Raw genomic sequence first — 22,005 nt, 5'->3', positions numbered from 1 at the left:
TATTTTGAGCGCAACTATTACAAGACAACACTGGTGGACAACCACCTTTACTATTAAGACTGATTTGATGTTGCATAATTATTTCTAAAAAAGCGTGGTTATTAATTACTGGATTACATTTCATTAAGCTTTAACGATCCATTTGGAAAAATATATCAACAGCAAGAATAGGTAATAAGATACTGCCATGAATAAATCCATTACAGATGATCATAACAGCGAACAGTAAGATAAACAGAAATGCATCTAATCAGCCTACCACCATGAGGACGCTTCATTTTCTATGGTGGCTGATCAAAACGCTTTCATAAGGCTGCCACTACCATCCAGCATCATTTAGGATGTACTGTAACTCTGAGTCCGGACCCCCCCGTGGCCCCCCCGACAGGGAGTCTGCATCAACAACACAATGACAGATTTCTTGCAATGATTTTGTAATGAAGGAAAAGGTGGAAATAAAGTGTCTCAGCAGCTTACTACCCAATTAAAGATGCTGAAATTGTCAACACTGTTTTAAGTCCCATTTATCCCTTGTCTGAAAAAATGATTTGTCTTTTTTTCCCGGGCTGTATGTGCCCCTCTAACAAAGAGCCAGCCCCAACCTGCCCCCCTATTAAAACTGGTCTAGAACTGCCACTGCTGTGAATGGTACACTGTGGGTTAAAATCTAAAAATGTAAGCCTGATGGGGAAATTATCTTGACACCAACGGTCGGGCATAAATTGCAGATTAAGATTCAACATCTTTCATCCACGTCTATATAATTAAGACTTAATGGAAAGGACCACCATCATTTTATCTGCTTCTTCCTGTTTTCAGGCTGTAATTTTCACATGTATCCACCTCAAAGAATCTGTTTTCAGAAGCGATTGCATACGAGGACGTGTTGGGAAAAGATGTTTTTGCACTGCACTTAAACTGGAGTGCAAGTTAATCAGCCACACACCCAAAGTTTTATTTTGAAAATTGAGACAGGCAGCCCTTTTTTTCCTGTTGGAAATACTTGGTTCAATATTATGTAACTAAGGGATTTGGCCTAATGCACCACACTGTAACTAGTTTTTTTAGTTAGACCTGGTACAAAAACACCATTAAGTCATATCACAATGTTCAGTATGACACAGTGTGGTTTGGTAAATGTGTGTCAATACTATGTGTTAAAGGGTATCAAATATTTTAATTCCAATGCCACATGTACATTGAAAGCCTTATTAGTCATACAGATGTAATGCATATTCTTTTTCGATAATGTTATAATCAAAACTGGCTAACAATTGTCCAGTTGCAGTTTTAGTTTCTCCACACATCTTGATTTAGATCAGAAACAACACAGGACAGTTGGCCATGGAAATGACTTTATTATAGACAAGTTGGAGAGTTCTTTAATGGGGGAGAAGTGACAGAAGGCTATATTACAGGCTATTAAGCATACACAGCTCATCAACGCCATCAACAGTTGGCTCCCAGGAATTCTTATTAAGCTGTGAACCACGAGCCACCAATAATACAGAGAGGAGGGCTGACAATAACATACCAACCACAAGCCTTAAGGACCTGCAGAGTTCCTGAGACAGTTTGGCTGCCAGAGACGGGACTACCAGCAGGCAAGGAGTACTTCATCCTCTATACTTTTATTGATATTTGCTTTTTTGGAAGTTGTCCAGATTTCAAAAAGGCCCAAACCAACTAAATTCATAACTGACAGAAAGTTTAACTAACAATATGTAAATCTGATTTTTTCTTTCCTTCAAAGTGTTAAGTATGGGGTAAATAAATGTTTTAATTAAGAAGTGGTTTCCATGTTAGAACCAGCTGCTTTTACCTTTTTACTTTCCATGAAAGGACTCTGTGATGACTCATTACCTGCCAGACATGGCAAAGATGTAATACTTGCCTGGTTTCTGGTGGCATTTCACATCCTAATACAACGCACTGCTGGAGAGTCAGTGTTCTTTTGACATGGCCTTCACAAAGCAAGCAGCGCCACAAACATTTTCATTTTAACGGAATATAAAAGTAACGGAAGAAGAAAATGGTTTCTTTCACCTCAACTTTCTTTAGATGTATTATAACAATGTTAACGTATGTTAGAAAAAAAAAACATATTCCAATTCCCACAGTCCATTCACCTCCACAACCATATTAACCTAGACACCCACAACAGATCAGACAACAAGAAATAGATGAGAAAATGTACTGAAGCCCTTTTTCACTACTATGTTCATCCTCGTGCTCTAGCAGGGCAGGTCTTTAGTAACTGCGTCCGAACAGGGTGTAGTACTGAGCCGGCTCTTTGCCACTGACACACATCTGACCAGGCTGCAGCGTCTTCAGGGGAGAGAAGGGGATACAGAGGCTCTTGGCTCCCATGGACGGAGCTCCAGGCTCCAGGTCCTGGTCCCTACAGGGGCAAAAGCACAGCAATGTCTTTACTCACTGAAATCACAGCACTCAATGCAAAATCAGGGAAAACTGGGCAAGAATAACTAATACTTAAGAACCTAGTCTGCATCAAATTTGGGAAGTACAACATCTTATTTGCTCTATCAAAGCACTAACTATCATCCCATTGAGTGACCTGTCGCACGTACTTGGCAGTGGTTTTCTTGATCCATTCCTCGCACTGAATTCCTCCACAGAACGGGATCTGGACAATCTGTCAAGCAGGACAAATGTATTATCAATCATTTATTCACGTGAGGACAGATAATGAAATGTGTTGCTCTGTGTGGGTTATGTTGCTCACCTTGCCCTGGTCCAACTCTTTCTGGAACTGTTCCATTGTGTCCACAGCCAGCATGTTCGTTTTCAAGTCATCTGAAGCTCTGATCAACAGATAACGCACTTAAAATCAATATTCATCATTCAATCATATGAACGCGACTGTGCTCTCATTTACAGTAGGATCTTTGACAGTCTGTGTACGTAATTATCAACATAACTTTCCCCCCAGCTGGTCTGGACTGCATGATTTTAAACCTGCAATAACTTATTCTTTTTGCCTGGTTTCAACAGTACTTTTTTCTATATACTCTAACAACAACATACCTTTTCTGTCACTCGTATGTCACGGTGCAATAAGCTATGTACAATGTCAGTCTAACCCTGGTGTGTACTTGCTTACTTCTTGAACAGGCTGTTCTGGATGTCCTCCAACATGTCGACCAGCCTCTTCTCCACCTCAGCTTCTGGAACTGTCAACTTTGCGCCCGTGTCTCTCCTCACTGCAACACACTGACGCTGCTGCATATCTTTAGGACCCACTTCCAGGCGGATAGGAACACCCTGGACGAGACACAGACAAACAACTTTATTGTCAACGCTTTCAGTTTTTCTTTTACAACTCATTATTGACCCTTATTGTCATCTCAATATTTCTTCCATTTATGCTTTCAGGTAAAGCACTTCACCAACCACCACAACCACTTCTGTCATCATCATATCATTTCTGACCTTGAGTTCCCAGTGGTTGAACTTCCAGCCCGGGGAGTAGTTGTCTCGAAGGTCAGTCTTCACCCTGATGCCAGCATCCAGCAGCCTGCTCTGGTATTTGGAGCACTGGATCAGCAGTGCCTCCTTCTCCTGCTCTGGCAGGGAGGCAGTGACTCCACATGGGATGATGACAACCTGGAAGAGCAAAGAGAAATCTGAATTACTTTAAGTTCAAGCTTTTTTTTAAGTTTTTTTAATTAAAACAATAATAAAAGAATAGAACAGAAAGCAGATGTCTTGTGATTGATGGACATGTCATTGACCACTATCTACACGTCTGTAAGAGAGAGTGTGTGTGTGTGTGTTTACCTGCAGGCAGGCCACCCTGGGAGGCAGCACAAGCCCCATGTTGTCTCCGTGCACCATGGTGAGGACACCAATGGTCCTGGTTGTGATTCCCCAGGAGTTCTGGAAGGCATGCTGTTTCTCACCAGGCTTCTTTGGATCCTCAAACACGATCTCAAACATCTTGGAGAAGTTCTGACCAAGATGATGGGACGTGGCACCCTGAGAAACACAAAGCAACGCCAAGGGCAAGATGACTTCATGTTTTTTGTTTTATTTCTTGGAAACTTTGCTGTCAAATACCGACTCAAATCAATATGGCTCATCATTTGTGATCCAAGTTTCATCAAAACCAGTGCTGAGATTTACAAATGAAACATAATATCCTGCTGATCTCCATGTGAATGTATGAGTGTATCAAGTGAGGTACTCCAGTATACCTGAATGGCTCGGCCGCTTGCAGAGACAAACGCCTCCACAGTAGTGGTGTAATCTCCTCCTGCAAACTTCTCCTTCTCCGTCTTCCTCCCCTTAACCACGGGGATCGCCATCAGTTCTTCGTACACTCTGGCGTACAGATCCAGGATCTGAAGCACCTACAAATACATTATACAAAGAATGTATTTAGTGATTTGTACAATACGGGTTGAGGTTGAACACTTGTTTTGCTACTGTGAATCGACAATGAATGAGTGCTTGATATATCCTTGGCTGTTACCTCCTCAGCTGCCTCCTCCTTGGTGGCAAAGGCTGTGTGCCCCTCCTGCCACAGAAACTCTCTTGTCCTCAGGAAGGGCTGGGGGTGTTTAAACTCCCATCTCTGGAGGGAGGAACAGGAAGGAGAAAGAGGTGAGGGAAAAAGGGTGCCAGTCAGTAGAAGTAAAGACTACCGACGAAGTAAAAAACAGAAACTGTGGATGAAGATGATGTAGATGTGAGTGGAGGAGGATACTGACCACAACATTACACCACTGGTTGAGTTTGATTGGCAGGTCTCTGTGGGACTGGACCCATTTAGCGTAGGCGGGGTACATCACTGGAGCAAAAGCAAACAGACCAAACATCACAAAACAACACAATCACATTAAACGAGAGAAATGTTTAGAAGATGTTCAGATATTGTATGATGTTAGGTGTCTATGTGACTGTAGTTTGGTCTAGATTGAAGAGCTGTGTTCACACCTGTCTCACTGGTGGGTCTGACAGCAATGGGCTCAGCCAGCTCAGTCTTTCCTGACCGCGTTACCCAAGCAACCTGACGAAGATGACATCAACAAGAAATGCTAACTGAAGTATCCCGCTGGTCATTTTTTGTATTGTTTTTTTTATTTCCCAAACTGCTGTAACACATGCTTCAGCGCTCCATAGGTTATTTTATCCATGTATGGAGTGTCGTAAAAATGTGGAGCTCGTACCTCAGGAGCAAAGTCTTCAATGTGGGACTTCTCCTTCTCCAGGGCGGCCTGAGAGACGAACATGGGGAAGTAGCAGTTCTCCACACCAAGTTTCTTAATCTCCCGGTCGAAGAATTCTTTAATGGACTCCCAGATGGCGAATGACCAGGGCCGCAGCACATAGCAGCCACTGACGTCATAGTACTCAATCATTTCTGCTTTAGTAATGACCTGGAGGGGCAACAATATAGGACAGGAATCTTCAGAAAAAAATAGACTTGTGCAGTGATTTTATTGGCTTTCCTAGAAGTAGAAAAAGCTTTAGTTGGACTAAAAGATATTTATAATCCAGTGTCACTGACCTGAGAGTACCAGTCAGACAGGTTCTCCTCTTTCTTGGCCTCCAAACCCAACCTGCCAGACGGACACACAAGTTAGTGTCATGCAAACCTTCAGATTATGGCACAAAACATGCAACATTATTATAATTCTACTGTTAATTTGTTAAGAAGAGGAAATCTTATCTTGGAACCAAAGTCTGTCACTTTTACTGTATTGGAGTAAAATCTACCAAAATTGTTTTATTAAGTTCGCACTGAAAGAACAATTAGTCAAATTAAAAGACAGTGGTGATGAAACGCTGTCCGGATACAGCAGCAAAGACACTTGGGATACTGCCACAGCACGCCACACCACAATCTCTGGTATGTCAGAGCATGCCTGATTAGTTAGAATTGTTTGAATGCACTCGTGAATAAACTTGCACCTGCACTGGGACTAACAAGCACACAGCAATTTCCACTCCAGCCAACTATGCAACTCAAAGCTCACGAGTAGCTATAAAGCCAGCAGACCAGTTTCCTACAGCGAACAACACACAGAGCGAGCTGCAACTGAAGGGCAAAGGCACTATTGCCATTATTGTGGTGATATTATTATTAGTCTTTATCTGAGGAACAGAAGTATTTATTGTACTTTTTGCATCTTATATAAAAAACGTGACCATTTGGACTTCAGCAGGTGACTGGAATGAAAGCATTTACAGGTGCTGGTGAGCCGGATTTGTACTATTTTCATAATTAAAAAAGCGAGCAGCATATAAATATTGATGTATATTTATTTTAATTATTGCAGCAATATCATAAAGCAATCAAGTGCCATACTCGAGGCTGACAGCAGACAACAAGCACTGATCAAGCAGATGAAAAACACACCAACCATTTAAAACTCACCAAATCTGAATATAAAGTGAAAAGAAAAATCTCTCCAGCTGTTAAGCTACAGTGGCAGAGGCTTGTGATCCATCTTCATTGTCCAAGAAACAAATCCAAGTATGTGCCTCTGTCGCTACAAAGCTCCCCTATTTCTTTAAAAGCTAAAACGTACATCTCAAAGCAAGTTGTTTGAATAAAACTATCAACATCTCCATACGGAACAATACATCACGCGAAGAAAACACGACTTAGACGCAACGCAACTCAAATGGGCTTCAGACGTTCAGTGTAGGGCTTTTTATTGGCTCAGACATTTTAAATCCGATTCCAGTCAATTTCAGCCAAAGCATTTCTGGTACAAACAGTAACTGCCCGATGACCTTTCCATACATCTGATTATGTTCATATGCAATGAGGGAGAAATATTTCCACCAGTCACTATGGTTAGAAATATCGAAACAAAACTGAAATGTGATTGTTTTGAAAGTCATGATGTGTCTGAGAGAGAAACTAAAAGAAAGAATTACAGAGGAAACATTTACATCAGATGCAAAAAGTAAAATAAAAGTTTGTTCCTCAACATCATTTCAATCATGATAACAGTATAATTGTTATGAGGATTATTAGTTTAACTGAAATCTTGAGTCCATTTACACTAAACATTGTGCTGGCTGGTAACATCTCAGACTTTAATCATCATCTGGATCTACTTCTTCACGTCTCCCCTTCATGTTTCCAGTCTCTCACCGTGTTTGTTTCTTAGGTCCTTGACCCTCTCCAGAGCCACCTGCTCCTCCTGAGGCCTCCTTGCCCTGGCTGGCTTTGTCTCCTTTACCCTTCTTCCCTCCTCCTCCTTGTTTCTCGGACTTGTTCTCCCTGTCCTTGCGGTTTTTGTCCTCTCCTCCAGTGGCTCCGGCAGCGGCCACTGGTTTGTATTCCTCTCCAGTAAGCGTCTTGTACTTGGTCTTCAGGTCCAGGAGAGTCTTCACAGCTTCATCCACCTGGTCCTGAAATGAAACAGCAGGTTTGTTGTTCCCCCTTCAGTACTAGCACTAGCAGTATTTAATTCCGCTCTGTGATTAGTCCCTTACCTTGGGGGCCTTCTCGCACTTTAACTTCCTCACCAGCTCTCCCTGTTGGGCCACCTCTGAGAACAGTTTCTGGGCCTGAGGTGAAGAGCTGGACTGGGCTGTGGAAGACTTGGACTGGGTCTTGGCAGGGCTGCTTGGCGCTTGTCCTGGTTTATAATCCTGTCCAGTCTGCTGTTTATACTCTGCCTTCAGTGCCAACAGCTGCTTCACTGCAGCATCTACCTGATCCTGATGAACAGCCAGCAAGAAGAGAACCATTCAGTGGCGGCAGCAGGAACAGCTGCAGGACTCCACAACAATATTAAGACTCAGAGCAGGAAACTCAGGCAGTATCTGTATTTGTGGTCTCACCTTTGGGGCCTTTTCAGTCTTCAGTTTCCGGACCATCTCTCCCTGCTCAGCAACCTGCTCATAGAGGCCGGCGGGAGCAGGGGCGGGGCTACTCTTGACTGGGGCGGGGCTACTCTTGACCGGGGCGGAGGCTTTCTGAGCTGGGGCAGCTTGGGCTGGGGCTGCTCCCGGCTTGTAGTCCTGACCTGTGATCTGTTTATACTCTGCCTTCAGGGCGAGTAGCTGTTTCACTGCAGCATCCACCTGGTCCTGAGAACAGAAAGGACACTGTGACTCAGAGCCACTTTTGCAACACTCTAATGGATAAACGCTGTTTTAACAGCACATTAGCATTGGATGAAAAAAAATTATTGCAGGTTCTGAAAATCTTGACACTGATGAAATCACTTGTTAAAGGATATAAGCTCACTGCACAGCTTTTCATCATTATTGGTACTGAGTGCATCTCTTTCTGGAGGGGATTAGACTTCATGTTAGGGTGACAGATCTAGTTAGTGTTTATACTGTGTATTTAATATGCTTTTGTAATTAGTAACATCAACACCTCAGTAATCCCAAAATATGGTTAGATCAGGTGTTAACAGTGTAACACCTGATCAAACCATAGTTGGGATTCAATTTCTCATGTGTTCTACTAAGAAACGTCCTCCGCATTTTCCTACAGTTCAACAATTAAAATCAGCATGTAAGACCAGAAACACTTTCTGTTGTAGGTGTCTCAACATGTTACTTCAAGTCATCTTATAGTGGTACAGATTACAGAGGCATCCCCACCTCAGGCACGAGCAAGTGACCCTGAAATTATTCCAGTCTTTCTGATTTTGTTTATTGTCCTGCAGCATCCACAGTGGTCAGAGGAGTAAGAAAGGTAAAAGTTACTGTAGTTTGACATTTGTTGGCTTTGGCACACAGTTTGTCTGGTTGTTGTGATTAGGATAGATCAATGACTTCTGCAACAACCAAAACTGTTCCAACCCTGGCAGAACACACTATGTTGATTAAGGATCCTATCACTCAAAATTAAGACACAGATTGAAAAAAACAAGTTCAGGGCTTTCAAGAATCACCATGTTCTTTATGTAGCCTCATACGGTGCAGATATTTACAAAAGTTGCCACTAAAAAGCAAAAAACAAAAATTAGAGTTTCAGTTTGAGGTACAAAATAACTGAAAATGTGCCCATAGCCCTACCAAAAAACTAAACGAGGCAGGTCATCTAAGAAATGTGTACTCGATTTGTTTGAATTTTTTTTTTATAAAAGTCAAATGTCATGAGTAATAAGTATTAGTAATAAGTGATAATTGACCACCGCTTGCAACATTATAGCATTATTCACAATTAAACTTTGGGCATTTATTGGCAGAATACCTTGGGGGCTTTTTCAGACTTCAGTTTCCTCACAACATCCCCCTGTTGTGAAACACGTTCATACAGGCCAGAAGGAGAGGAAGAGGAAGAGGAAGAGGAGGAAGTGGTCGTGGAAGGAGCAGAGGAAGAGGAAATGGGAGGGGCCGTTCCTGGTTTGTAATCCTGGCCAGTCAGTTTTTTAAACTCGGCCTTGAGAGCGAGGAGCTGCTTCACTGCTGCATCAATCTGGTCCTGTTACCATCAACATATCAGCTCATTGTCACGGGTAGTTAAGGATAAACTTGACTGGCATGCAGATGACGTGGGGATAGGACGGGTGACTGGATAAATCATTTAGGAGATGAGCAGCTTACGACTAGACCAACGACTTTGGGTGCCAGAATTCACAAGAATAACAAATGAGGAGATGAGAATTACTGGACAAATCATGCAGTTCAATATCAATGAAAGGACGGATGACTGGGACATGCAGGATGATTGGACAAATGGATCTGGACATGTGTGCCAACAGGTAACAGATAAGGAAATTGTTAGTAAATTAATAAAAAAGGCCAGGTACCTTAGGTGCCTGCTCCGCTTTCAGTTTCCTGAGCAGCTCGCCCTGCTGGGCCACACGGGCATGTGGACAGGAGGAGGAGTCTGCTTGTGTGCTGGGCGGGGCAGGAGCGGAGGAGGGAGGAGACATGCCTGGTTTGTAGTCCATACCTGTCTCCTGCTTAAACTGGGCCTGCAGAGAGAGAGAGAGAGAAAAAGAATGAAATTCAAAATAATTGGGAACATTAACAGTCTTTGTTTCCTTTCATTGCAGCTGACGCACCTTCAAAGAAAGCAGCTGCTGAACTGCCTTGTCAACTTGATCTTTAGGAGCCTTAGCGGTCTTGAGCTGGCGGACAGTTTCACCTTGTGCTACAATATTTGAGAACAAGTCACCGGATGAGGTAGAGGCAGGTGCTGGGGCAGAGGTAGAAGCAGCCTTGGCGGTGGTGGTAGCAGCCTTGGCGGTGGCGGCAGGCTGGGGTGAGAGGTAACACAGATTTAGTGACTGAGAAGACGAGCAAGACATTTACAGGTACCAGACGTCAAATAAGTAACTGCACTGTTCCTCTTAGACATTCCTTGATTAAAGACTGAGAAAAGACAGAGTTCGATTCCAGATTTTAAGACATCAGTAGAGCCAATCTATCCATTTTGTTAATCTAATCTTCTGCCTCTGTGACAGACTTGTGTTCAGTAACCTAGTAGCACAAAGGGGGCCAGCAACTGCAGAGAAATGACAATCAACAAGCTGACCTGAAATGAGGGCAGAGCGCTGGCTGATGTTGGGTCATATAAAACTCATCAAACACTGATATGTTTGTTTTACAAATAGAATTGCGGATGAAGGTCAGTACACAATTAAAAACGTTTGGATTGGGTTTGTCTTCTAAAGCACTCACCGTGTTGTTGGAGGCTTGGCTCTTGCTCTTGTCCTTGGATCCAGCAGTCGGCATCTCCTTGACGTGTCCATCAGGAATGTAGAGCAGGACGCACGGACTCTCCTTACAGCTGTTAGGACTGGACATGTAAACAGAGGTTGCATACAGACAGATAAACAATAGGATATAAACAGAATATAATTGAAAGAAGGGCAGATCCAAGTATGTATTTGTTGATCTTTATGAACCGGAGGTGCTTTTCGCTCACCTGACTGGCTCATACTGCTGGTCACAGATGTAGAAGCCTCGTCTCTGCAGCTGGATGATGTCACCCTTCTTCAGGTTCTTCAGACAGGGATCTCCAAGCATCTTCTCCTCCAACTGATCGAAAATGAGACACATTTTACAAAAGATATACAAATAACTTTTGAAGGTCACACTTACTGTGAGGTTAGGAACACACATATCACAGAACAGACCTTGCTGTTTTTGTTAATATAGTCTTTGAAGTCATCGTCCTTGGTGATGACAGCCTTAGAGATGAGTGGTTGGTAATTGATGCAGACGGTTGGCAGCAGGGGGGCGCTGTTCGTCTCAGCCAGCCACGTGATCTTTGTTGTCTTCTTGAAGTCCTTGTTCTCCAGGTTCAGGCGAGCCTCCATGGACACGACCTTACCATCGGCCCCTCTGAGCAGTTGGGAAGAGTAAGAGACAGGGCACATCATTACTTAAATGCAACGCTTCATGATTCTCCCCTACAATACAGATGAGCTGAGCAATGATCCTACATACTTGTTGATCTTGGTGATGGTGAGGTTGCCCCAGTTGATGAAGGTGACCATCTCTCCCTCTGAGAACGTCTCAGCGTCGGCTCCTTCAACCAGAACTCGAGGTCCATACCAAACCTGCTTCATGCCCACCTCTGCGTTCTGCATGGACACAAAGGTTGAGTGTTTCATGGCTTATAACTAAGGTTAAATTATAAGTTTCTATGTTCTTCTGAATAACAGGAAGCTATTACCACATAAAATCATTAAAGGTTTGTGTGACAGAGAGAGAGAGTGAGAGCTCTGACCTTTGGGTGTTTAGCCACTTCCTTCATCTCCTCTGCAGCCTCTGGGATAGAAACAGGAACCACATAGGAGCCGGACAGCGCCGTGTACCTGGGTGCTACTGGGTCAATAACCTAACACACACACAGACAGACAGACAAAAACACACGCACACCAAGACATACACACACAAACAGGTCAGTAAAAGAAACGGCTTGATAACTATCTACACAAACAAAATGCTGAGTAATGAATGGACAAAGCAGAAAATGATGCAACTTTTCCAAAAAGCTTTTTTTCTTTGCAAACAAACCAAAAAATAAAAGCTACATAAATAACCCAGCTCAGTAACGACAAATGAAGAAAGGAGGACACATGAGTGGAGAAAAGTTGACTTGATGAGTGAACCATCAGTGTATGAAGGGGAGGGAAACAAGCATTTCTTCAGCTGCTTATTAAGACACCATTCACTCTCACTATTTTAGCAGCCAGCTCGAGTTTAGAATCCTCAATGATAACTGAATGATAACCAGCACAAAAGATGGTCAAAGAAGAAACCCAACAAACACTTTGGCTGATACAGTTACACCAAACACCTCAGAGTACCTCCTAGTGAGACAGATGTAGACATTATAATTATGCAGACTCCAGTGGGAACAATAAAAGTCTCCAGTTCAAACATCAGTTAGCTCAGCGACCTCTGAGTCAACATAAACTCACCCAACAAATACATTTTTCACAATTCTGTCCCACAAGTCTTATAGTGTCAACGCTACAATAACCGTTTATGACAAATGATCATCCCAGAGACTGCAAACGTCCCTTTTGATATTTTCAAAGTAAAGTGACGACTGCTACAGAAAAACATGTTTAAGTTCTTAACAGCAATCAAGACCAGCTGACATAATGAAGATTATCTGTTATCTTAAAATTTCACAATGACCTTGGACCGAATTACTAATGGATCTGTGATTTGAGAATTGAAGTACTTGGCACTTCTGAAATCTCTAATAAATGAATGGACATATCAAATCAAGTTTTTAAAGCTGATAAATGAAGAGGAGACAACTCAGCTGCTCACTCAGAAAGCTGCAACGGACTAAAGGATGAAGGGAACAGATGAAGACATGAAGAGTGGAGGACTTAACACAGAGTATGAAAAAATGAAGCCCCTGAATTCTCAGATAAAAACGCTGGTGAAAACTGTCTGACATTTCAAATATATTTTGCAGTTTAGAGATTTAAAGATGCATTTGGATAACGTCAAATCTACCAATCGTATTTCCTGGGTCTAAATCTGCAGCCCTTCTGTGATCTAGGCAGAGTAACACGATGCAGTTTCACTGCAGTAGAACTGTTGGGGATTGGCAAATGTCATATTGTGTACTTTCAAGCTGCCATGACATCCTGGTGTTATTGTTCTTCTTTCTCCATGGATTAGATCAGGCAAAAATCCAATCAACAGCTTCATTAAAGCCCCAAACAGAACAGGGGAATATTGTTCATAATCAAATTTGAACAGTGAGGATGTCAGAGTGGTCGTCATGAAAGCAACAAACAAGTAGAAAAAAAAAAAGATGTGCACATATTACTATTTTTGCTTTTTGCCATGACACAAAATAAGCTTGAACAGAGAGGGCCAGTTCAGACTTGTAGAGAATCCAACCACAAAACTAGTTAACCAACCACTTTATTACATCTTGTGATTTCTCTTCTAGAAGTCAGAGGTCAGATTTCAGAGAACAACTGTGAGCTGGTAGATGCTCCCAGTGTCTGACCTACTAGGACACTCTGCTGGCCTTTGCTTTTTAAAGCTTCTTTGTTCTTAAACACAGTCTACACGTGGTGCTTGGCTGGTGAAATAGTGAAGGTTGTTGGTCGATTTTCAGACAAACTAGCCCATGATGAAAGCAGGGAGGGGGTGGATGAAAATGAGTGAGAGCAGGAGGAGGAGGAGGAGGAGGAGGAGAAGGAAGAGGATGTGGAGGAGGAGTACCTTCAGACAGCTAATTGGCAGCTTGGAAACAGAAGAGTGAGATGCCATTTAATGTCAGATACAAGGAAGAGAGAGAGGAAAGAGGTAGAGACACATTTACACAGAATGGACTGTTTACATACTCTCCCCTCAGGCTTCGTCTTAAATACAACTCTTACACCTTCTGTTATCGTTAATCTCTTGTGTTTTCTTCTCTAGCCGAGCCTCAACCTATAGCTCTTACTCATGTACTGACAGAACATCTTGCTAAACTCCATCTATGATGCTCAGTTATATTTCCTCATCAGCAACATCACCCACCAGGCTAAGGAATCCCAACCCCAGAAAATGGATGCATAAAATACAAATTAATTCCATAACTAAATTACACAAATGTATCTCTGTAGCCTAGAGTCCTTATGATCTGTAATCTTTACTTTTTCTATTGCCGAACAAAATAAACTGGGACCAAAATATGGGAGCACAGTGAAGTCCAACATCAGAGGAGAAGTACAGTGGTGTCAGTGGAAGACTTTAAAGTCTCGAAATGTTATTAAAATTAGCTAAATAATGCAACGTCTACTACTGTAGGCTGCTTATGAGACAATCTGCAGTGAAATCAAAAATGACAATTCCTATTTAGATTACAATGTGCTGCAACATTTCTTTTAATAAAGCTTCATTGAAGCTTTCCATACTGTCCATCTATCAGACGCAAAGGTAAAAAAGATTTACAGAAAATAAGGTAGTGTGGTGACTCACTGGTACATGACTACTTTCACTTACATCTAATGAAATCTGTACATTCTTCATTAGTAGAGTATTTTAGGTAGAGTAAGGCCTGCAGCACTGGGAATCAAACAGGTTTGTCTGTTATTGTTCGTCTGGTTGGTTCTTCCTGTATTTTATGATTTACTCCACAACCGGGTCGATTGAACACAGGCTTCATCTTAATATTGTGTTATACTTTAAAGAACGTCTGTAACAACATTAATCATAAGCCGCTGTTACGGCAGCTTTAAATATCAGGAAGTTGTTTTGCGATGAACTTTGTGTGTGTGAGACTGTCTGAAGAAGGCGGGGAGGAGGAGGAGTTAGTTGATCATGCATATGAAGCCTTTTACATAAACAGAAGCAGCTGTTCCGAAATCTGACGCCAGCTGTCATCACTACATTTAGAGGTTGTATATTGCACTTTGTCTCTGATGCATTGTTAGGCTGGATTCACACCAAATACGGCGTAACAACTTTTTTAAACAGGCTCAACTTTTGAAGACTTTGAAGACAATCGCGGACGCCAACTTCACATTACGGTGGCCGATCACATTAGCTGACAACCAGACTCGTAGCATGAATGACTGAAACCACAGTGGATTGTAATGCCATGTGTATTCACTCAGTCTGGCTTTGTAAAAGAGTTTAACAGTTTTTTTTAGCTCAGTAGATACAAATGATGAGTGTAAGACCAGCATGCTTAACCTGTGACTGCAGTTCAGGGCAGAACGGGTCAGCAGGGCTTTTCAATTAGCATGGCTAAACGCTACAGAGGAATCACAGCAGACATTTCTCTGCAAAGCGCCATGTTTCACTTGTGATCACTCGGTTTGGTCTTGTGCCCCAGTTCATAACTCACACTATGTTATGTTGCTGTTATTTTTAATCCGTCCATGTGGACAAACGATCATAAGCACTGACGATTTGGTCTGAATACAGCCTGTGTTCAACCATTCAGAAGTGATATAGACTAGCTTGTCGCGATTATTACATATGTACTATTTGCTGTGTCTGACCACTCCTTCACTCTACGTTTATGTGCATGTTTAAACTATTAGCTTCACATTCTCATCTTGACTTTGGGATGAAGCAGCAAGTGCCAGCAAGGAAAACCACACAGAAGAAGCAACACTGATGTCCAGACAGATGAAACGGGGTCAAAACAACATGAATACAAACAGATGTGGGACGTGAAATGATGCCGCTGGTTTGGTTTTATGAGGTTTTCAGTGTTATTCGGGGTGATATGAAGGACGAGGGCGGGGTCATGAGGCAGGATACCGGGTAGCAAATTAAAATGTTTAACAGAATGAGAACAGCAAAGCAGAAAGAAGCCATGCCAGCAGTGAACCCACAGGCCGTTCTCTGAAGCTCTGTCAGTGACAGACTTCAGCCTGTGACCTTTGTGTCATATTCATTCATTAGATCCTCTCTTACATGCAAACTAGGTCAAACAGAGTTAAAATTAACTCTCAACATTCAAAAATAGCTCATTATATAAATGTCAGTATTTGTAAATGGACTGCAGCTTCATCTTCAAATGCCTGATACTTTTATCATGTCTTTCATTTAGAATGTGACACATATGTTAAAATTATTCCTACATCTTACCAATAAAACTATGCAGATTGTAGTTAGATTCAATGCCAGAATCTTTTTTTTTTTTAAATCATTACTTAGTTACACAGCTAGGCTCAGATGATCAAGCCCAGACTTGAGATGAAAAAGGAGGAATGTACCTTCTTATTGAAGGCCCAGATCTTGTCCCACTCCATGTTCACCACTGACCTGGAGCCACCCTGGAAAAAAGAGGATAAAGAAAAAACATAATTAACTAATATAAAAGCATTCTGAAACATTTTACAAATGTAAGAAACTCACGAGTCCTTAATTTTGGCATTGGGACATGTAATAAATAAACAACAACTAAAAAGGTCATGCATAGGATGTCTGATTAGTACAGATTGTGGCTTTCTGTGCACACTAGACAATTTAAATTCATGTGAAAATTAAATTTAAAAAATAAAATTCTACATCCTAAGGTGTTGCATTTTTAGCCCACAATTAAAAAAAAATGCTCTAGACTCAAAAACGTTCTCTCTCATAAATTACAAGCAGCGACAGCGTTGGCTGGTAATGATTTCATTCATTTCATTTTGAGTGTGTGTGTATTTGCCATCATAGCAAGATGTGTTCCTGGAGACACCATTTGTAACGGGAACACCAAACAGTTGTACAGAGTACTTGATATCATCACAACTGTGCAAGACACAGTCACGAGGCGTCTGGTGTGTAGCAGAGATTAAACAGAAGGCCAAGTTTGAAGATGGTGTGGTTTCACCCATGACGACCCAGTGATCACTATTTACTACTCAAAGGTCAGAATGTTAATGTGTTGACGGTCAGTGCGGCTGGTGTGTTCCCATCACAACATCTTCATCACTGACATTAACTTCTGTCTTTGTGTACCTGGGCTGCTATGAACTGTTTCAGACCCTCAACAGTCATTCCTCTCCTCAGGACTCCTCTGACAGTGGGGAAGCGAGGGTCATCCCTGGAGGACGAGATGAGAAAGTCAAACACAAACACAGTGGTGGTGAGGAAAAGTAGTAAGAGGTAAAGTGGAAGAGGAGGAATACAGGAGACGTTTGGGGGGAGAAGGGAGGAAGAGAAGGTTCCAAGAAGGCCACAAAGAAGTTGTACAAGTAACAGACACCTTATACATTCAGCATCAGTGACGGATGAATTACATTAAACCTACCATCCATCGACATATCCCTGCTCAACGAACCACGTGAGCTTCCTCTTGGACAGCACTGTGTTGTTGAGGTTGAGTCGGGCGTACTCCCATATGTAAGGCTTCCTGAGGCGCAGGGCATTTATTATCCAGTAGAACTGATCGTCGCGATCGTGGTACTCGGTGGTCCTCAGAGCGTGCGTCACACCCTCCAAACTGTCCACGATAGGACAGGCAAAGTCGTATGTTGGGTAGATTCTGGAGGAAAGAATAGGGAGAGCTGAAATTTGTGAAACATTGCCCAATATTTGACCTAAATACCTGAGATGTAAGGGTGAAAATTGTTTTCATTCCACCTAAATCCTCTTATGACATATAAAAGTGAAGTACTTGTAGGTGCTTCCTGTGCGCGGGTGGGGAGTGTTCTTGCAGCGGAAGAGGGTGGGGTCTCTCATGCAGCCATTGTTGGAGTTCATGTCAATCTTGGCCCTCATGCAGCAGGTCTGACCAAACTCTGTCCCAGCTTTCATCTCCGACCACATCTTCATGTTCTGTTCCACGGCTACACAACAGAGAAAAGATCCACGTTGTAGCTTCAGAAATATCAGAAAAGTCAAAGTTACAGCTTCATCATTCACTGCGTCGGGTACACATCATGCTTCCCCTGGCGTACTGTTATTTCTGCATCTGGACTCGGTGCGCTGCTCCCTCTCCGCCTTCATCTGCTCAGGAGGCGTGTCGTCGATGTAGGCCTTGCCCTCACTGAGCAGCTGTTCGGCAAATCGTATGATGATGGGAAAATGGTCGCTGGTGTAGGTGAACTGGTCTGGATGGATCTGGAGCATGGCAACATCTTCCAGGATCACCTGAGAAGAAATGAAGACGTGCAGAAATAAGAACACAAACCATTTTTGCCATTTGTCATCTAGTATTGTCTCTTATTCTTACAAGTGGTTTGGATCAATCAAATATTAATTGTTTCGTTTTGCTCTATGATCTGAATGTTTTACCTTCTCAAAGTCCTCCTTCTCCTTCTCGGGGTTGGTGTCATCGAAGCGCATGATGAGCTTGCCTTTAAATGTGACCTGGTAGTGCTGGTTGAGCAGAGCAGCCTTGGCGTGGCCGATATGCAGGTACCTGGCAAAGAGAAAGAGAAAAATGGCCCCTGGTAAGAAAGCTACTAAACTTCAAATGCACATTCCAGAATTTAATGATCATCTATAATCTGAACTTTTTTTAAACTCCAGATCGAGTCTTACCCGCTGGCCTCAGGGGGGAATCGAACCACCACCTTGCCCATCTCAGCTCCTGGCAAGTCCACAAACTTACCAAGATCCTGCTTCTTCTCATCCGACTGTCGACCAGAGACAGAAAAAGGTCAGGAAAACAACAGGAATTCTTTAGAGCAATTTTCTGAAGAAAGAAATGTTCCTATTCCAGCTTCTTAAATGTGAATATTTTCTGGTTTCTTTACTCCTTTAGAAAGGAAAAATCATTATTACCATTTTCTGACATTTTAGACTGAACAACAACAACTAACAAAAAATACATTAAATTATCTTTGGTTGCAGGTTACAATAAACATATTAATCATCATTTGTAAATGTTTCACAATAGCAATAACTGCGTTTGTTTGGTGTTTTTGTTTATTCAGTATCAGGTCAGCCATGCCTTGCTTTGAACAGATGCTCTTTTTCTCCAGATGTTATAAAAATAAATCCAAACTGTCCACTTGTTAATGTGTGAAAATGACACTTACATTGGATTTGCTCATTGGAGCCTTCTTTGCGGTGTACTTGTTGCCAACAGCAGAGAATGGCACCTGCGAGCTCAGGAAAAAGAACCAGCGGTTGACGTGAGAGAAGGATTTGCCCTGGCTTGGCCATTCATCATGACCTGCAGAGAAACAAACACAACATGTAGTTCTGCATTTCTCCTGTTTAACTACAGACATTCCAGATTAAAACAGCCAAAGAGATGAACAGACAGGAATGATGGGAGAGATCTAAACTGCTGCATCCTCAATGTTACGGACCTTTGAGGGCAGCCCAGACAGAAAGGTCAGCCAGGGTGATGGCATGTCCAACCAGGAAGGTCCGCAGGGAGAGGGCCTTATCCAGTTCAGCCAGTGCCACGGTCAAACCAGGCTGACCACACAGACGCCGAGCGCTGAACTCCAGCCAGTGGTCGACCTGCAGGTAGCAGAGAGGCATGTCCAATAAGGCTCTAGAACATCGAACTGTTACAGGGTACGTCGCGCTCACGTTAAAGATACACACCTCGGTCTGCTCCATCGTGTTGGCTCCGTAGAGGCCAAGAGCGGGAGCCACCCGTGCCAAGTACCGACTGATGGAGTTGGCATCGCTGAACTGGACTGCACTGAGAGATTGAAGGAGAACACAGAGCTGAGGTAAGTAAGTAGTAATGAAAAAGCAACACACTGCACAGACTACTTTACATTTTTGCCTCATTTAGCAATTTGACAAAATGACCCCGTCACCTACTCTGAGACATGCAGCCGTGTGTCTTTGCCTTCCTCCACTGATACCTGCACACTGCCCTTCACATGCTCAGCTGTCAGGAGGGCCCCTGCAGGACAGAGCAGAAAATTCAGCATTGTCATGTTATTGTAGTGAGTCTGGGTTAACACGGGCAAACAGCTTTAGAGAATACAGGAGGGTTAAAGGGAAACTTCACCCTAAAATAAAAAATATATTCCATTCTCTTACCTGTATTGCTGTTTTTCCATCTAGATTATTTCAGTGTGACTTGCCAGTTTTTGGAGCCATTTGCCATCGAGATGTCTACCTTCTCTTAAATATAATGGATGGACAGATGGCTTGTGGAGCTCAAAGCACAAAAATAAATAAATAATTAAAATGTGTTTTTTGATGCTTTGAGCATCATTACCCAAGAGCCATTGGGTTCCATTACATTTGAATGAAGGCAGATTTCTCCACAGTCAATATAAAAAAAAAAAAGGCTGCAGCCCACACAGAATAATCCAGATGGAAAAACAGCACTAGAGGGAAGTAAGAGGGAAAACTTGTATTTTTGTTTCTCAGATGAACTCTCTCTTTAAGTCAAGGGCAACCAAGTTCAGATTCTGTAAAGAAGTTTTGTTCCATCTGGCCGAACAACAACTGCCGAGATGACTGACAAGCTTTACAGACATCTTGGTTTAGAGAACTGGTTGAACTGGTCCTGTGGACTGCAGTCTGAACCTCCTCATCCTGCATCCACAGCTGTGCACACTTTGTGCAGAGAAGGTTTAAACAATTTCCCCCCAGGGATCAATAAAGTATTCTGGTTAACTCTGAATAGTCTCATCTCTTGAGAGGAAAACTGGATCTGTAGGCACATCCCCAACCACAACTTCACTTTCCAGTAAGAGTGCCTGTACTAAGCAACTGACACAGAAATCAGAGTGCAAAACAATCTGCACTCGACATCATCAGTCCACGTTTCAGCCTGCTTGCATCAGCCTGCTGTACTCCCTGCGGACACATGGGGCGCTGTTGAGCCACTTTCGAAGCTAGCTAATGATTTAGCCTGTCATGGTACAAAGCGATGATCCACTAATCAATGGAAAGCCTCGTCCAGACTTTATTGATCACGACACGATGATATGCCACATCTTATTAAAATAAGTCAGTTACAGATACAGTCGAGCAACATATACATCTAAACCCAAAGCTAGTAGCGCTAACCTGGTTAGCTAATGTCAGCGTGTCGGCTGATACATATATTGTGCATGGTTCATCCATTTGTAATTTCCAAGTTCATACACAATAGTTTCATGTGATGAAACAATGTGTGTAAGCCTCCCGAGGTTAAGGTTGGGAGAGGTGTAACGTTAATGGAGCTGGTGTTATTAAAAGGACATTTAATCTAACTGTCCACATGTTGTGGTTTGGAGTGCCACGACGACAAGCTAGCTGACGTTAGTTAACGTTACACACCGGTATTTTCATTAGCTAGCTGTTAGCTAACTACAACACGCCCCATTTCAACTTATATGGACATACATTCATACGAATTTTAAATCATATATAGGTCAAATTACAGAGCTGCTAATGTGCTCAATAAACCTCTTGGTTAGCTACTCCATTTTTCGGGAGACAAACATCCTTCATTACACACACACTCGGCTTGTTTCCGTGAAACAAACTGGACATCATTTGGACGAGAAAATAACTTTTATTATTGTTTTTTCATGTTACAGTTGTCTTCAAGTTTGCCATATTGACCAGAAACTCACTATGACTGGTCCAGTGTCTACCAGTTTACTTAACACACTATCCATATTGTATTAATCGCACACAAACATCAAAGGGGAAGACTTCTAAATTGAGTTTGTCTAATTTGTTAGGATGACACGTAGCTAATGGTGCTAGCTGCTAGCTAAGCTAGTCAGCTGTCACTCACTGCACACACACGACTTGAAGAAGTATGTTATCCACTCAGAGACCGAAAGCTGCAACTCACCCAGAGGCGGATTGTTTGTGTTGATGGTGAAGTTTAACGCCATACTGTGAACTCCTTCTTCCACACAGGTGGTGAAGCCTTCTCACTGTTTCAGGGACCCAACGGCAGTCAAAGGACAGCCAAGACCACTCTGCAAACCAGGCACCCCCAGTGAAGAAGCGTGTGGAGGGACTGGACCTGTCTTCTTCAGGGGCTGCGAACCGACAACTCACTGGTGCAATACTGCCACCAGCTGGACGGGAGTGTAAACACACTGACAGATAACATGGAAGGAAAACACTTTGCACAAATTAGGTTCTTAAAACTGGAATTTTCCAGAGAGAGACCGTGAGGACAGGTCGACGTGTTGAGCACAGTTTAGCATATTT

General features: G+C 42.6%; 1 protein-coding gene across 5 annotated transcripts; it reads right to left on the bottom strand.

Moving 5' to 3' along the window:
• Positions 1 to 1,338: 1,338 nt before the first annotated feature.
• On the bottom strand, positions 1,339 to 21,844 carry eprs1 (glutamyl-prolyl-tRNA synthetase 1). 5 transcript variants are annotated; one of them, XM_030414206.1, is made up of 36 exons: positions 21,638 to 21,844; positions 19,654 to 19,738; positions 19,429 to 19,528; positions 19,181 to 19,341; positions 18,909 to 19,044; positions 18,409 to 18,503; positions 18,160 to 18,286; positions 17,823 to 18,015; positions 17,540 to 17,711; positions 17,174 to 17,407; positions 16,882 to 16,966; positions 16,152 to 16,211; positions 13,660 to 13,680; positions 11,687 to 11,797; positions 11,404 to 11,540; positions 11,091 to 11,298; positions 10,880 to 10,992; positions 10,633 to 10,750; positions 10,014 to 10,208; positions 9,756 to 9,923; positions 9,197 to 9,427; positions 7,828 to 8,076; positions 7,477 to 7,704; positions 7,133 to 7,392; positions 5,534 to 5,585; positions 5,193 to 5,402; positions 4,960 to 5,032; positions 4,734 to 4,813; positions 4,496 to 4,597; positions 4,218 to 4,373; positions 3,802 to 3,999; positions 3,454 to 3,627; positions 3,125 to 3,285; positions 2,747 to 2,825; positions 2,592 to 2,656; positions 1,339 to 2,401 (listed from the first exon to the last, which is right to left on the bottom strand). In XM_030414206.1, exons 1-36 carry the CDS (start codon positions 21,678 to 21,680, stop codon positions 2,251 to 2,253), a joined length of 5,031 nt encoding a protein of 1,676 aa, XP_030270066.1. In that variant the 5' UTR covers positions 21,681 to 21,844; the 3' UTR covers positions 1,339 to 2,250. The 5 variants fall into 5 exon arrangements, with proteins under 5 accessions (XP_030270066.1, XP_030270068.1, XP_030270070.1 ...); XM_030414208.1 differs by having other exon boundaries at positions 18,909 to 19,045; positions 19,185 to 19,341; positions 21,638 to 21,843; XM_030414210.1 differs by lacking the exon at positions 9,197 to 9,427.
• Between the last annotated feature and the right edge of the window lie 161 nt (positions 21,845 to 22,005).

The sequence above is a fragment of the Sparus aurata genome, chromosome 4 (assembly GCF_900880675.1).
Source record: "Sparus aurata chromosome 4, fSpaAur1.1, whole genome shotgun sequence".
In the NCBI taxonomy this organism is placed as follows: Eukaryota; Metazoa; Chordata; class Actinopteri; order Spariformes; family Sparidae; genus Sparus; species Sparus aurata.
The sequence above is the reverse complement of the archived record's forward strand: the minus strand, read 5'-3'. Positions and strand labels throughout refer to the sequence as shown.